This window comes from Dipodomys spectabilis, unplaced genomic scaffold (assembly GCF_019054845.1).
Source record: "Dipodomys spectabilis isolate Male_0828 unplaced genomic scaffold, ASM1905484v1 ptg000034l, whole genome shotgun sequence".
NCBI lineage: Eukaryota > Metazoa > Chordata > Mammalia > Rodentia > Heteromyidae > Dipodomys > Dipodomys spectabilis.
The window spans coordinates 1,990,849-2,005,211 of NW_024870711.1; the positions used below are offsets into that span (position 1 = coordinate 1,990,849).

General features: G+C 46.1%; 1 protein-coding gene across 2 annotated transcripts in view; it reads right to left on the reverse strand.

Annotated features, from left to right (window-relative positions):
* The window catches only part of Hipk2 (homeodomain interacting protein kinase 2), a 185,078-nt gene that overhangs the window by 41,607 nt on the left and 129,108 nt on the right, over positions 1 to 14,363 (reverse strand). For both annotated transcript variants that reach the window (XM_042677272.1, XM_042677271.1), the window contains exons 3-7: positions 13,181 to 13,304; positions 12,759 to 12,878; positions 11,299 to 11,385; positions 8,759 to 8,943; positions 2,652 to 2,814 (exon numbers count right to left, since the gene is read on the reverse strand). In XM_042677272.1, coding sequence (XP_042533206.1) covers positions 2,652 to 2,814; positions 8,759 to 8,943; positions 11,299 to 11,385; positions 12,759 to 12,878; positions 13,181 to 13,304 — 679 coding nt within the window. The remainder of the gene's footprint in view (positions 1 to 2,651; positions 2,815 to 8,758; positions 8,944 to 11,298; positions 11,386 to 12,758; positions 12,879 to 13,180; positions 13,305 to 14,363) is intronic.

A 14,363-nucleotide genomic window follows, 5' to 3' on the forward strand; every position in this document is an offset into this window, starting at 1 on the left:
TGGTGCTGAGGAATCGAACCCAGGGCCTCATGCATGCAAGGCAAGCGCTCTACCACTGAGCCACCTTCCCAGCCCCCATGAGACTCTTATTTCCAATTAACCACCAGAAAACCGGATGTGGCACTGTGGCTCAAGTGGCACAGCGCTCACCTTGAACTCAAGAGCTCAGGGGCAGTGCTCAAGCCCACAGTTCAGGTCCCACCACAGACAAAAAATAAAAAAGTAAAAAATGGGAGAAGTGATTGTTGGAAGCAATTGACATCTGTAAAGGGTGCGGGCTTGGCCTGGAAACTCACATTAAAATTCTTAATAGAAGCCTAGGTGCAGGGGCTGGGAAGGTGGCTCAGTGGTAGAGCCCTTGCCTTGCATGCCTGAGGCCCTGGGTTTGATTCCTCAGCACCACATAAGCAAAAAGAAAAAAGCAGGAAGTGGAGCTGTGGCTCAAGTGGTAGAGTGCTAGCCTTGAGCTGAAGAGCTGAGGGACAGCGCCCAGGCCCAGAGTTCAGGCTCCACAACCGGAAACTCCCCCACCCCCCCCCAAAAAAAAAAAAAAGACTAGGTGCAAATAATAGAATACCATGGAAATATTAGTGAAGGGGCCAATTGGCAGGATGACATCAGGACAGGCCTCCTTAGTCACCAAGTTTCAAAGAGGAAGTAGAGGAAGACAGCTTCCTTGAGACATAAAGTGTGATTGATTACCGATCTAGTCTTGAAACATAAAGGATTGTAGACTAGTAGTCACTTGGACCAGGTCCTTTGTTTTGGCTACATCTTACTTGTTTCTTAGTCTCCATCCATGCTAAGGGCAGTGAGGAACTGATTGTGTAGCTCACTGTTCTACCTCTAATATGAAACAATAGGTATATATTATTCTAAATCCTCAAATAGGTAAAAACAAACAAACAAACAAATGCCAAGGAGCTCCTGTAGAGAGTCTACTACTGGACCATTAATGGGCAAAGGAAGTCTTACTGGGTTCAGAGAGTGGAACTCACCTACAAAAGGCATCTGAGGCCCTCCACAGGCGGCATCTGATGCTGTCAGAGCCTGGACTCTGATGCCCGCCTGCTGAGCTCAAAGCCCAGACTTGATGTGCATGAGTGAGAAAATAGCCCTGGGCAAGAGGGTCAGTCACTCTGTGTCAGCTTTCTCCTCTAACCCAGGAATGCCATTCACGACATCTATCTCACACTGTGCTGGGAAACTGCTATGGGGAAGAGAGCATTCTTATTCCATAGCTGCCTTTTTGATGAGAAACCCTTTGGGTTGGGCAGGCCGTGTGGCACTCTGGAATCCATGTCCTGGCTGTCACATCACAGGGAAGGTGGGGGTGGCCTTGTCTGTTATGATCTGGGATTCCAGAATCACAGTTCTGTGTTTCAGTGGAGAGACAGCCTGGCACGGAGAGTCACCTGACCTGATACACACATCTGGGTATCCTTTCCTGAGATGGAAGACAGATGGCAGATGAGGACAGGAAATTTGGGGCTAGGCAGTTAAAGATCAGAGTTCTCATGAGGACTGATGGGAAAAAAAAAATCTCCTCAAGGAAATGAACAAAAAAAACCATGGTGGCATTTTGTCAGGAAGCTCACTTCCGTATGTGGAAGCCTCAGCCTCAGGGCTGGTCGAGGGGCTGTGTGGGAATATTTACTTCTCTGGCCCTAAGCGTTTAAATAAGAGCTCTTCATCCTGAAGAGAATGTCAAGAACACGAATGGCCTCCAGAGGGCAGCACATTCTAGGGAGCTAACACTAGGCCTTGGCAATGGGATTGCTCCATGAGTGACCTGGAAAACAGGGAGCAGAGTCTGGAAAGAGGGGTCAAGGAGACCTCAGTGACAGCAGGGAATCCTTCAACAAAGTGTGCACAGCCAGTGGCCAATACTCACAGTTCCAATCTGGCACATACACGTTTTTCTCCTCCAAAGGTGTGTGTGTGTAAATACACAGAAACACTGCTATTGACATGAAGACTGAAAAACCCAGGAACATTTCCTTGGGGGATGGGTAAATGGAAGGTGACAGGGAAAGTAAGAGTCTCGTAGATGCTAGAGGAAGCTAGAGGTAAAACTTGGGGATTATTTTGTTCAGTGTGTACTTCCCAAGTGCCATTTCTGTTTCAAGCTTTTTACGAAGCTACTAGATTCTGCCATTTTTCTGAAGAAGAAAAGAGGGACCAGAAATCTGTGGGAAGAAAACCTTAGTTTCCTTGTCCCTTTTAGGTCCAGCTGCTGGGATTTGGGTAGTAGGACTGCTGAACTGGTTTTTCCCATGATTTAGAAAAAGGAGGAGTTGTATCTGTATCTGTGCTGAGAAGGAGATCAAGTGGATACAGGGGTGTGATAGGCCTCGGTTCCTTCCAGTTCTACAGTTCCTTACCAGGCAGATGTCAGGCATAAAGGATCAGGGTGTCATCTCCCCATTCCCCCCATCAGAACAGATGATGTGGGAAGAGGGGCTGTCTAGGAGAGATGTGCCTTCGCTAGTCTTTCCTGAAACTGTTCAGCAGGGCCAATGCAGAGAGTGCTGGGGTCTCTCAAAGGACATAACCACTCAAACAAATGCTTTCTTAGAGCTAAAAACGACTACACAGATTTTGGGTGTGTGTGTGGAGAATCTGAGTCCCAATGCTCATGCCCCTCTTACCTGGTTGTGGACGGTGGTCAGCTGGTTGTTAAAGGTCATGGTCAGATTGGTAGATGTGCTAGGGGCCACATGAGTGATGAAAGGGGTTTTGCTCTGGTTCACCGTGTCATACATATTCACTCGACGCTTGCAAATCTCCATGTTTTGGAAACATGACTTGACGCTAGTCATGCAGGAGGCAGAGAGAAGCACAAGGAAAAAGGAAGGTAAGATGGGAAAAAGGGGAGAGAGTATGGGGAAAAAAAGAGGTTAATCCAGTAAATGAAATAAGTGGCAAAACTTAACTTTAGGTCTAAACATCCTGGCTTTCTCTTGAAAAGTCTGCATTTGGGAATGCCAACATTATTTACATGACTTCCCCATCATTCTCTGCTCTCTCGCCCCATCCAGGGTGGCAAAGGCTCTGTGAATATCACAGAATGCTCTCTCCACATTTCCCTCCCATTGTTTCTCCACCTACCAGCTCACTGTTCTCAGCTCTCAGTTTGGTTCTGGCCGGTAAACAACTGAACAAATTCTCTACCTAGGAGCATTACATGGAAGCTAAACCTGTCTGTCTTCCTTTTCCAGCTACCTTAGGTCACCGGCACCATCTAGGGGGCGGCCACAGAACTCTTCAAACCACTTGGATCAGAAGTCACTTCTCTCATTGGCATAGCATATGTAATGAAGACAACAGTACTGACAATTAATACTAATGCTGACATTGTGAGAGCAGTGGGAGGTATCTGCAGTCTCTCACTTAACTTCTCACTCCTACGCCATTCATGAGGTGGGGATTTTCATCTTTTATGAGGAAGGTAAAACTTGGGGAAGACAGGTAATTTGTCATGGATAGGTAATCACTGGCAACACACACACACACACACACGCGTGCGCACACACACACACACACACACACACACACACACACACACACACACACACACACACACACACACACACACACACACACACACCCCAGACTGACATCTTTTTTTTTTTTTTGTCGGTCGTGGGGCTTGAACTCTGGGCCTGGGCGCTGTCCCTCAGCTCTTCAGCTCAAGGCGAGCACTCTACCACTTGAGCCACAGCGCCACTTCCGGTTTTCTGGTGGTTTATTGGAGATAGGAGTCTCACGGTCTTTTCTGCCCGGGCTGGCTTTGAACCGCGATCCTCAGATCTCAGCCTCCTGAGTAGCTAGGATTACAGGCATGAGCCACCAGCGCCCGGCTGACATCTTTTATTTTTAAATGCTAACATTTAAAATAAAGTTCTATCTCATCTTTAATCAGAATGTAATAACTGAATATAAATAGCAGTTTTCTACTATTTTAAGATTAGAAATGTCTACTGTTTCTGCACATTACAGGTATACTGTATTTTTGACTCAGCAGGTGTTTATGGGCCATCTCCAAATGTCTTTCCATGAAAGATATATTCTAAGTTCCAAAAAACTAATGCAGACACGACTTGGAGATTCCTAAGACTTCTCCCTAAGTGATGAGTCACACTGGCTACAACACACACCATATAGTGTTTACTGACTGGTGGTCTAGGCAAGAAAACATTCGATGGTAACCAACAATACAGTGCCAACTTCACCACCCAGCACTTTTCATGAGAAGCTGAAGGCATAAAATAGCGCAATTTCCATTTTTTGAACTGTTAGAGCATTTTGTGACCATCCAGTGAAAAGTTTTCAAGACTCCTTCAAAATTTTGCTTTGAATTTTGATGATCAGGATTGATTTACTTTAGATTAGTTTATAATCACACTGGTTTTAAGAGAATTGGGGTACTCTAATCTTGATACAGAGAAATGAGTGCGGTCTTCTCTACTTGTCAGCCCTATGTTGGATAGCTGTAACCCAGGCCCAAAGGTGGGATCCACAGCAGGATGCATCTGGAGGTTTATTCCCACCCCAGAGTCTTCGATAACCTTTCAGCAAGTTCTGTGGATACTTAGGGATTTGTTCTCCTCTCAAGTAAGCTTATGTGTTGTCAAAGACCTGCCTTTTCTCAGGTCCAGTTCCTGAGTTCTAAGTGGCCAGTGCTCTTCTATGAAGCATTCTATTCATGTTTCCCTGCAGAGCCTAAAGAAGGACAGGACTCCACTCATCCAAGCTCCTGGCTTTAAAGACATGACTTAGAGTTGGGTGCTAGTGACTTACGCCTGCAATTCTAACTACTCAGGAGGCTGAGATCTGAGGATCACAGTTCAAAGTTCCCTGGCAGAAGAGTCTATGAGAGCTGGGTGCTTGTGGCTCACGCCTGTAATCTTAGCTACTCAGGAGGCTGAGATTTGAGGATTGTGGTTCAAAGTCAGCCCAGGCAGGAAAGTTCCTGAGACTCTTATCTGCAATTAACCACCAGAAAACCGGAAGTGGCACTGTGGCTCAAGTGGTAGAATGCTTGCCTTGAACTGAAGAGCTCAGGCACAACAAACAGGCCCAGAGTTCTAGCCCCATGACTGACAAAAAGAAAAAAAAAGTCCATGAGACTCTTATCTCAGCTCCAATTAATCACACACACACACACACACACACACACACACACACACACACACACACACACACACACACACACACACACAGAAGTAGAGCTATGGTGCTCAAGTAGTAGAGCACTAAAAATTCAGGGACAGAATCCAGAATCCAAGTCCTGAGGTCAAGACCCAGGACCAGAAAATAACAACAACAACAACAACAACAACAACAATCCCCTAACAAACAAACGAAAAAACAACAATGGTGTGACTTAATGAAGATGTCCAACAAAAGCTCTCTAAAAAGTACCGCCGCCCTGGTCTCCTGTCTATTGCTGTCTCTCCATCATCCCTCTTTATACCCAAATACAGAAGGGCTGGCTTCACTGGAGTCTCAGCCAGTAGATCACTTTTGCCTTTCTTCTAAGGGGACAAACTTCTTTCTCCTTGACTGCCTCCTGCCACACTCAGTAACAGCACAGATGCTGTGACTCAGTTTGAAGGGATGGAGTTTCTGAACGAGAAAGGCACTATCTGGTTGTTGCAATGAAGTGCACTTGCTTTCTTAGCTGCTACAGAACAGAACTGAAGCAGAAGAAGCAGTCTATGGTGGGCATGGATCACTTGCTTCTTGTAGGCTGGGAAGGGCCAGGTCTAGCCTAGAGACTTAGCCCCAACTAATGGTCACCAAGGAAGGGCTGAGCTCAGCCTGCAACCTCCCCTGTCTCTAGGCTCTTCTCCTAATACTCTCCCTGTTCAGGAGCTATCAAAGCCATCCTCTCTTGAGCACACTACTTGCCCTGCAGACACTCAGAGATGAGGCTTTTCATTGTTCCATGTTCCAGGTATCTCTCATTTACAGAGGCATCTTGTGCCAGTCCTGGGGCTTGAACTCAGGGCCTGAGTACTATCCTTGACCTTTTGTGCTCTACCACTTGAGCCACAGCTCCACTTCTAGCTTTTTGGTTAACTGGAGATGAGTCTCAGAGGCAGAGTGCCAGTGGCTCATGCCTGTAATCCTAGCTATTCAAGAGGCTGAAATCTGTGGATCATGGTTCAAAGCCAGGCTGGGCAGGAAAGTCTGTGAGACTCCAATTAACCACCATAAAACCAGAAGGAGAGCTGTGGTTCAAAGTGGCAAAGTGCCAGCCTTGAGCAAAAGAGCTCAGGGGCAGTACCCAGGCCCTGAGTTTAAGCACTACAACTGACCAAAAATAAAAAGATTTTAAAAGAAGAAAAAAAAAGAAAAAAGGAAAAAGAAAAAAAAAAAAGAAAAGAAAGAGAAAAATAGTTTTATGAACTTTCCTATCTAGGCTGGCTTTGAACTAAGATCCTCAGAGTTCAGTATACTGAGTAGCTAGGATTATAGGTGTGAGCCACTTGTGCCCAGCTCATCAGAAGCTTCTTTCCCTGGCCCCTGATCACCTAGGAAAACAGACTTCAGGTAGTGTTCTCATGACCTCTCAAATACCCTCATCATCTCAGTGACCTTGTCTTTTTTTTTTTTGTCGGTCGTGGGGCTTGAACTCTGGGCCTGGGCACTGTCACTCAGCTCTTCAGCTCAAGGCTAGTGCTCTACCACTTGAGCTACAGCGCCACATCCGGTTTTGGGTGGTTTATTGGAGATAGGAATCTCACAGTCTCTCCTGCCTGGGCTGGCTTTGAACCGTGATCCTCAGATCTCAGCCTTCTGAGTAGCTAGGATTACAGGCATGAGCCACCAGCGCCCGGCTGACCTTGTCTTTATACTGCCCTTTACCCCATGAACTGTTGGACCTGACATGAGTCCCCAAACCACAAACTCATGAGGTTTCCTTGGCCACATTCTTTACCCCATTTACTTCATGCTGTGACAGTAGCTTGGAGGTCACCTGAACATGTAGCTCACCTGGACTCCTCCCATTTTCATTTCCTTTCCCATCAGTAGCTGCCATTCTGGATTACAACACTCTTCTTGCTGGTACCAACCCCTTCCCTCATGAGTTTAATCTGTTGGTCTTAACAGCCTGGCAAACATTCAACATGGACAAACCTCACTATCTGTTTTTACTATGCCTTCCCCTGGGAAGTCAGTTACACTCCCTCTTCATGTCCAGCCTTAATGGTTGACAATCCTCCTGCACAACTGGTCAATTTGCTGTGTCACCTTCTGACAGCTACTTAAGACTTTCTATTACTCTTATTAACCACCAGTTTTTCTCAACAGGTAACTTTATCACCTGGTTTTTGGAGACAGAAGCTGTCTGACAGGAAATCCTCAACTTTGCTCCACTAAGCCAGCACCCCTGTGCCAACTGTGCATCCCTGCCCGTCCTCTCTCAGTGACACTGGCCTGTTTCCTCACCTGGTTCTTCCTCTGCCCTTCCTAGGGAGTCAGGAACCCAACCCTGAGCGTCTTTCTCCTTCACTTGCTACCAGAGTTTTCCCAGCAGCATTTAAAACTGTTCAAGCTTTAGGCTTGGCCTCCCCAGTCACCTGTTTCTTCCATTCCTTCGCACAGCCTCACTTTCTGAGAACGCTTGCTATCTATTTCTCTGCCTCTCACTTGAAGTTGAACCTGCTAAGTGGGTTCCTGCCACTGCCACTACACTAACACAGCTGTCACTAAGTTCCTAACAGCCTGCAAGTTTTTAGATCCAAAGGACATTTCTCCAGACTACTCATGTGACAACTGATAGATCTGTGCTCAACACACAGCTAACCAGCCAGTGCTCTGCTTAAAAGGCCTCTAATGAGTTCTCAGTGCTCTGGGGATAAAGCCTCAAATCTTCACCAGCCAGAGCCTGCCTTGGTTTACTCTGGTGGCTTTACTCTGATGGCTTTTACTCTGGTGGCTCTCATCCATGGTCCCCAAGCCTAGTGCTTGGTCTTGCCCATGCAGGAGAGTCTGCAGAGGCTTATCCCATCTTCTTCCTTACTCTGCAGCCCACCCAGCAAGGCTCCCTGTTACATCGCTTGTCACACACATCCTCTTCCTGATGACAGCTTTGTCTCTGGCTACCTGACTTACACCTGTCCCTCCTGGAGACTGTGAGTGCCGTACGCAGAGTGCTCATCTGCCACAGTACATAGCACACTGACTAAATGAGCAAATACTACATGAATTAGACTGAGTCTACTTCAGGATGGTCTGGGACTAAAGTCTGGTGCTAAAATTAGTTTTGCTCTAGGGCACTGTTGTTCTGGGTATCTTCCTTTATGCCCAGATTCCCCAGTCTGGTGTTTCTCTCTCTCTCCTTCTTTCTTTTCTTCCTCCCTCCCTCTCTTTCTTTCTTTTGTTCTTTCCTTTCTTTCTTGTCCTAGGGTTTGAACTCAGGGTCTGGGTACTGTCGCTGAGCTTCTTTTGCTCAAGGCTAGCATTCTACCACTTGAGCCACAGCATCACTTCCGGCTTTTTCTGTGTGTGTGGTACTAAGGAATCGAACCAGGGCTTCATGCACTCTACCATTAAGCCATATTTCCATCCCCTGGTTCACTCTTTGTTCTCCTGTACTCCTGTTCCCTCCTTGTTAGTATGAAGTAAACTGTGGCCTGGGGTCCCAATCTAGCCCCCTACATGTCTTGTCTATGATATTTACTATCTGGACCTCTCAAGAAATTGTGCAACCCCCCTAGTGTAAGGGAGTAAGCAAGACACCTACTGTGTACTGTGGGGAAAATCTAGTAGGTGTGTCATGGTGACGAAGGGATGGTTCAAGGTTTCAATTGGAGTGATTCTCTTATCAGCATCTATGGTGAGCATCTTCTTTAACAGGTCGATGAACTCCCGCCGATCTGCCTTCTCCACCAGCATGTCACTCCCTTCCAAATCTGTTGTCATGTTCACCTGGAAGCAAGCAGGGATTGGTGGGTGACCAAGGACCCCTCGCCTCCTTCCCCTCTCCTTACAACTTCCTCCTGGTCTCTCAGGACCCCCTCCCAGCATCCAGGAGGCTGTGCTCTGCAGCCCATAGGCATAACGGGCAGAGCAGGACAGGCCTGACGAAGGGGCCGGGAAAGGCAGTGTGCTGGCACCTGCTAATGCATCTCAGTGATATAGTACATAAGCTGCTGCTGCTGCTGCTGCTGCTGCTGGGATCAGCTCTCATCACGCCTCATTAAAAATAACCACAAGGTGAAAGGAGTTCTGGAGACTGGTTGCATAACAACGTGACTGTTCTCATTTCTACTGATGTATACATTTAAGAAGGGCTAAGACAGTAAGCTGGATGCCTTATGTGGCTTGCCACAATTAAAAACAAAAGAATCACAATGGAATAGTAGAAACAAATGATGCAGGAAGGGCAGTGGAAGGGGCTGAGTGCCCTTTCTCCCATCTGCAGTGCATCACTCTTTTCATGGTTTCTTGAGTTGGAACCAGAATTATTTTAGCTTCTATGTTAAAACTTTGGTCACCTTGGACAAGGGAGGCCGAGTTTTGTTCTTCCAAGAGCAAGTCTGTACTAGGACAGCCTTTAAAAGGCTTGTTTTGTGGTGCTTTCTATTTTCTTCAAGATAGGCTCTGGAAAGCAATTTCAGTTTTGTCAGACAATCTAAGCTACTAATCAAGAGACAAGTGTACTTTACTCACAGAAGCAAGATTCTTCACCACACTCAGCTACAGTTAAGAGATGTGCTAAGTGTTTATTGGGCCATAGCTTTATTTCTCATTGCTTTAAAGAAAAACTTAACTTTGCATTGTTCTGATTTTTCACTGGTCTTCACTGAAAGTTGCTGCAGTTCTAGAATGTTCTCTGGGGGGCACTAAGGCTAGAGTCACTACTAGGGAACTGACTTATGTCTGAGAGCAGTGAGTCTAGTTGGCCTGAGTTCCTTTAAAAGATATGTTCAAATCCTAAGCCCTGGTAATTGTGAATGTGACCTTGTTTGGGTATAAGTTAAGGTAAGGTCACATTGGATTAAGGTGACACTGTCTAGGCTCAATGACTAGTGCTTTTTCAATTTTAATTTTTTGTGCAGGCCCTTGGGCTTGAACTCAGGGCTTAGGCGCTGTCCCTGAGCTCTTATGCTCAAGGCGAGTGCTCTACTACTTGAGCCACAGCTCTGCTGCCAGCTTTTTGGTAGTTAATTGGAGATAAAGAGTCTCATGGACTTCCCTGCCCCCGTTGGATTTGAACTGTGATCCTCAGGTCTTAGCCTCCTTCGTAGCTAGCATTCCAGGCGTGAGCCACCAGTGCCCAACTCAAGTGCTTTTTGTAAGAGTGGAGATCTGAGTGAGGGAAGAGGTGGGTTGGGGAGGAAAGGGTGAGAATGTTTAAAGGGGTGACATTGGTCAGAATGCATTGCATTCATAAAATGCTTTGTTAAATGGCAGCTCCTTTGTACAACTACATAACGATAATGACAATAATGAATAGAGATCTGGATGCTGAGACAGAGACGGCCCAGGGATGGCACGTGGAATGAGTCGGGGTTAGAATGCTAAGAACCAGAAGCCGTGGGAAGCTGGCAGGGAGACACGATGGAGAAAGGAAGGGAGGGATGCTGCTGCACAGGGACCGTGGCCCTACGGCCACTCTGCTGGCCTCTAGAAGTAGGAGAAAATACATGTCTGCTGCCTGAAGTCATACGAGTGGGTGGTACCTTGTAACAGCAAGTGTGGGGAACAGATACACAGAATCAGAGGCATTAAACACAATTTGATTGTCAGTTTTGTTATGAAAACCTGGCCAGTATGGGCCAGGTGCCAGTGGCTCATGCCTATAATCCTAGCTACTCAGGAGGCTGAGATCTGAGTATTGCTCTTTGAAGCCAGCCTTGGCAGAAAAGTCCCTATGAGACTCTTATCTCCAATTGACTTAACTCAGAAACCAGAAGTGGCGCTGTACTCAAAGTGGAATAGCACTACTCTTGAGGGAAAGAGCTTAGGGATAGTACTCAGGCCCTGAGTTCAAGCACCATGATTGACCAAAAAAAAAAAAAAGACTGGCCAGTACTATTTGACAAGTAGGAACGGTACGTTGAATCTGTTTTTAAGGAGCTAGTATAGTTTTTTTTTAAAAATGTTCTGCAAACCAAATGGTATGTATTTTCGCTAAGGCTGGTCTACAACTACTCACGATCAAAGTCAGCAGCTGCAGTGGAATCGTGGAGGCAACTATTAGGCTATCCCACTCTTGTGCAAGTCTTGCTGCACTTGGTTTTTAAAGGCTTGTATTGCATACTCACCCAAGGAGCTTACCTGGGCCATATCATCTAAACAGTTGAAAATGTACTTTCTTGCTTCTTTTGACTTAATCCCCGTCTCAGCTTCATGGTCATCTGGTGTCTATGGAGAGAGGCAAAAGCTGATGGATAACGTGACTTATCTCCTAGCCACCCAGCCTGAAGCCCTTAGGCTCCTGAGGGTGTCTTTCCCAGATGCTGTCTCAAAGCACGCTGAGTTGGATGACTGTTAATGCCCTGCACCCACTGGGAGCATAGGAATAAAAGCTTTTGGTTCTTCATGCCAAGGTCACTTGGCCAATAGGTGGCAGCAGCCTCTAGAGGCTGTGTTTTAGGCTGCCCCTTTGCTGGGGTGGGGTCACATGCATCTATGGCCCCAATTGGCTGGGAGACAGCAGTTTCCAACTGCCATGGAGTTTTGGACTCATCCATAAATCAAGAGGTCATTCACCCTCAAAATCCCTCTCAAGGATCTTGCTCACAGCTGCAGTGGCTTCAGTCTTGGGAACAGCCAGACAGGTGGAGCGAGGGAGACCTGGCCTTCCCCTCCCCCATCAGAGGACTTCTGCTGGACCCTCAACCTTCACTCTGTCCCTCATGGCTGTCATATGCCAGGTCTCCTATTAGCAGACAATGAGTGCCCTGGCCCTCAAATCTCTTTGGCAGTGATTGGAAAAACATGATCTTTATACTGTATTAGAATTTTCCTAGGTTTCTGAAAAACAAAAACAAAAAAACAACCCAACAACAACAACAAAAACTACTAACATATCCTCCTATAAAAATTGAGCATTAAGCATATTTAAGACTTTGATTAGCTTCCCAGGAAAAGACAACAATTTTAACTGCAAGGTGCATATCAAAGTACAAGCAACATACGTTTCTGTGGTACAACAACCTGGAGTTTATGGTGTGCAACAGCACTGTGCTGGCCCAGCACAAGTCAGACTCCAGGGTGCTATAAGACACTCCCTCTTCATCTGCCAGGGCCACCACAAACATTCCTGCCTGGCCCTCGACCACATATAGTAGTAATGCTCCCCCTTCCTTCCCCCCTCCCTGCTCCCACAGGCTTTCTTCCCAGGAGAAGAGTCCTTTACATGATCAGCCAGAGCTGTGGTATGTGGTCTTGTGTCCTTCCGGACTGTGAGATCCTCATACACATGGTGTAGCTTCTTTCTTTCCCTAGTCACCCATCGTGGCTCACTAGATCAAATTCTGGGAGTTTAGTCATCTCAGTTTGGGGACTGAGCTCCTCCCGCAGCAGTGGGACAAAGGAAAAGATGCTTTCAGATATCCAATTCAGCCACCCTGGTTATCAGCAACTGCCTCCCTGCAGTCCCTTTATGCTGACTGAATTAAGATGAGTCCCAGGATCGAGCTGCTCGTGTCAGAAGCTCCCCCTGAGTGGGCCTGAGCCCTTCTTTCCTGCATGCTGGACCACTTGGTGAGAAGGGGAGGGGACACTCTTCCTACCTTCAGCCTCCACAAAGGATACGGTGAGTCTGTGTCACGGTTGAAAAACCTCGTTGTCTTTGTCCCTGCACTTAATAAATATTCAGCTGGCAATCCTTGTGTTTGTGAAATATACCGAATCTGCAAGAAAAGAGAAGGAGGTCAGGGCTTTTCCTGTCACTGTACATATGGCACACATGTGGCTTTAGTGGCTTTGACAAAAAATGGAAATGACAGTTTTATAGGGAAAGGAAGAAGCACAAAGAAATCAGGGGGAATAAAGAAAAAAAATACCCAGCAAGGCAAAGGATACAAGGAATAGGAGACAAGATACAGCTTGCAATAGCATCCATAGCTCGGGTAATAAATGAAATGCTAATCCAGGGTATTTTCCAGACGGAGAATGAGCTCTTGCTGTGAGTCGCTGTGTCATCTGGACCCACCTGATCATATTCTGAAGCTCCTGGATATAATGGCCAGCCCAGGAACAGCTCGGCAATGACACAGCCCAGGGACCACATATCAATCGCCTCACAAAATGGTAGACCAAGGATGATCTCAGGGGCCCTGGAGAGGCAGAATGGAAGAAACCATTAGCAATATGGAAACACAGGGAGCTGTTTTCTGTATAATTCCTAGCTTGCCAGCCTGGGGTTTCATAACTGATTCTGCCTATATATAAAGAGCCTGTGGTTCTTGGGAAAGGCTGTCTTGCAATGAGCCTTTCAGTCTTTATCTTGGTCTTCTTGTTAGAGGAAGACATGGTTAGCCAGCTGGCAGAGAGGAAGGGAAGGTTGGTGGTGGTAGAAGAGACCTAAAAGAACCACATCTATTGACTTAATTACCATTAGGGTTCAGTCAGGTGAGTTGACAATGCTTTTAGAGTAAGTAGGAAGTTAGCTTTTCTAGCTCATTCTGGAGCTCTATAGAGAATGACTTTGCTTTTTCTTCCTCTGCCAGAAGTTCTGAAGCACAGATTAATCCACTTTCCAGAATATATAAAATAAACTGTCTCCACCTAAAATATTGAGATTAAATCCAATATTCATTCATGCCAACAGGAACTCCCGTCAGACTTTCCCAAAGCAAACACTGCTATTGTTTTTTTTCATCAGCTTCAAAAAAGGTAATCTCTATAAAAGTTTTTTTAATATTACAGCTATAGAACCCCATCTATGAAAACATCATCTGAGAGTCAACCAGAATTCCATTAAAACCTCGACAATCAGCTCGTTCCTGATGGTAGAGTTTAATGTCCTTTCTGATGATAGGCGATGTCACATGTTGGAGATTAAAAAAAAGAACGAAACCCCAAAAACCAAAAAACCCCACAGCAACCCAAAACAATCCTGAATATATAGTTGGTAATCAAACCCAGGAACCATAGACCATACCTTCTTTTCTAGCATGTGCCACTAGGTAGACAGGGGAAGGATTTGGAGAAAACCAGGCTCAAATTTTGTGATATGAACACAGCTGATTTTCTTGATGTGATTGTAGCTCATTTTGTGCTGCTAATGAAATAAACCAGCCCAATTTATTCTTTCTCCAAGGGTCCTGTGTTGTTTGGTGATGCTGTAAGAGGCAGATCTGCTGCTCTTTTGGCAGCTGGGAGTGGGAGCCAGG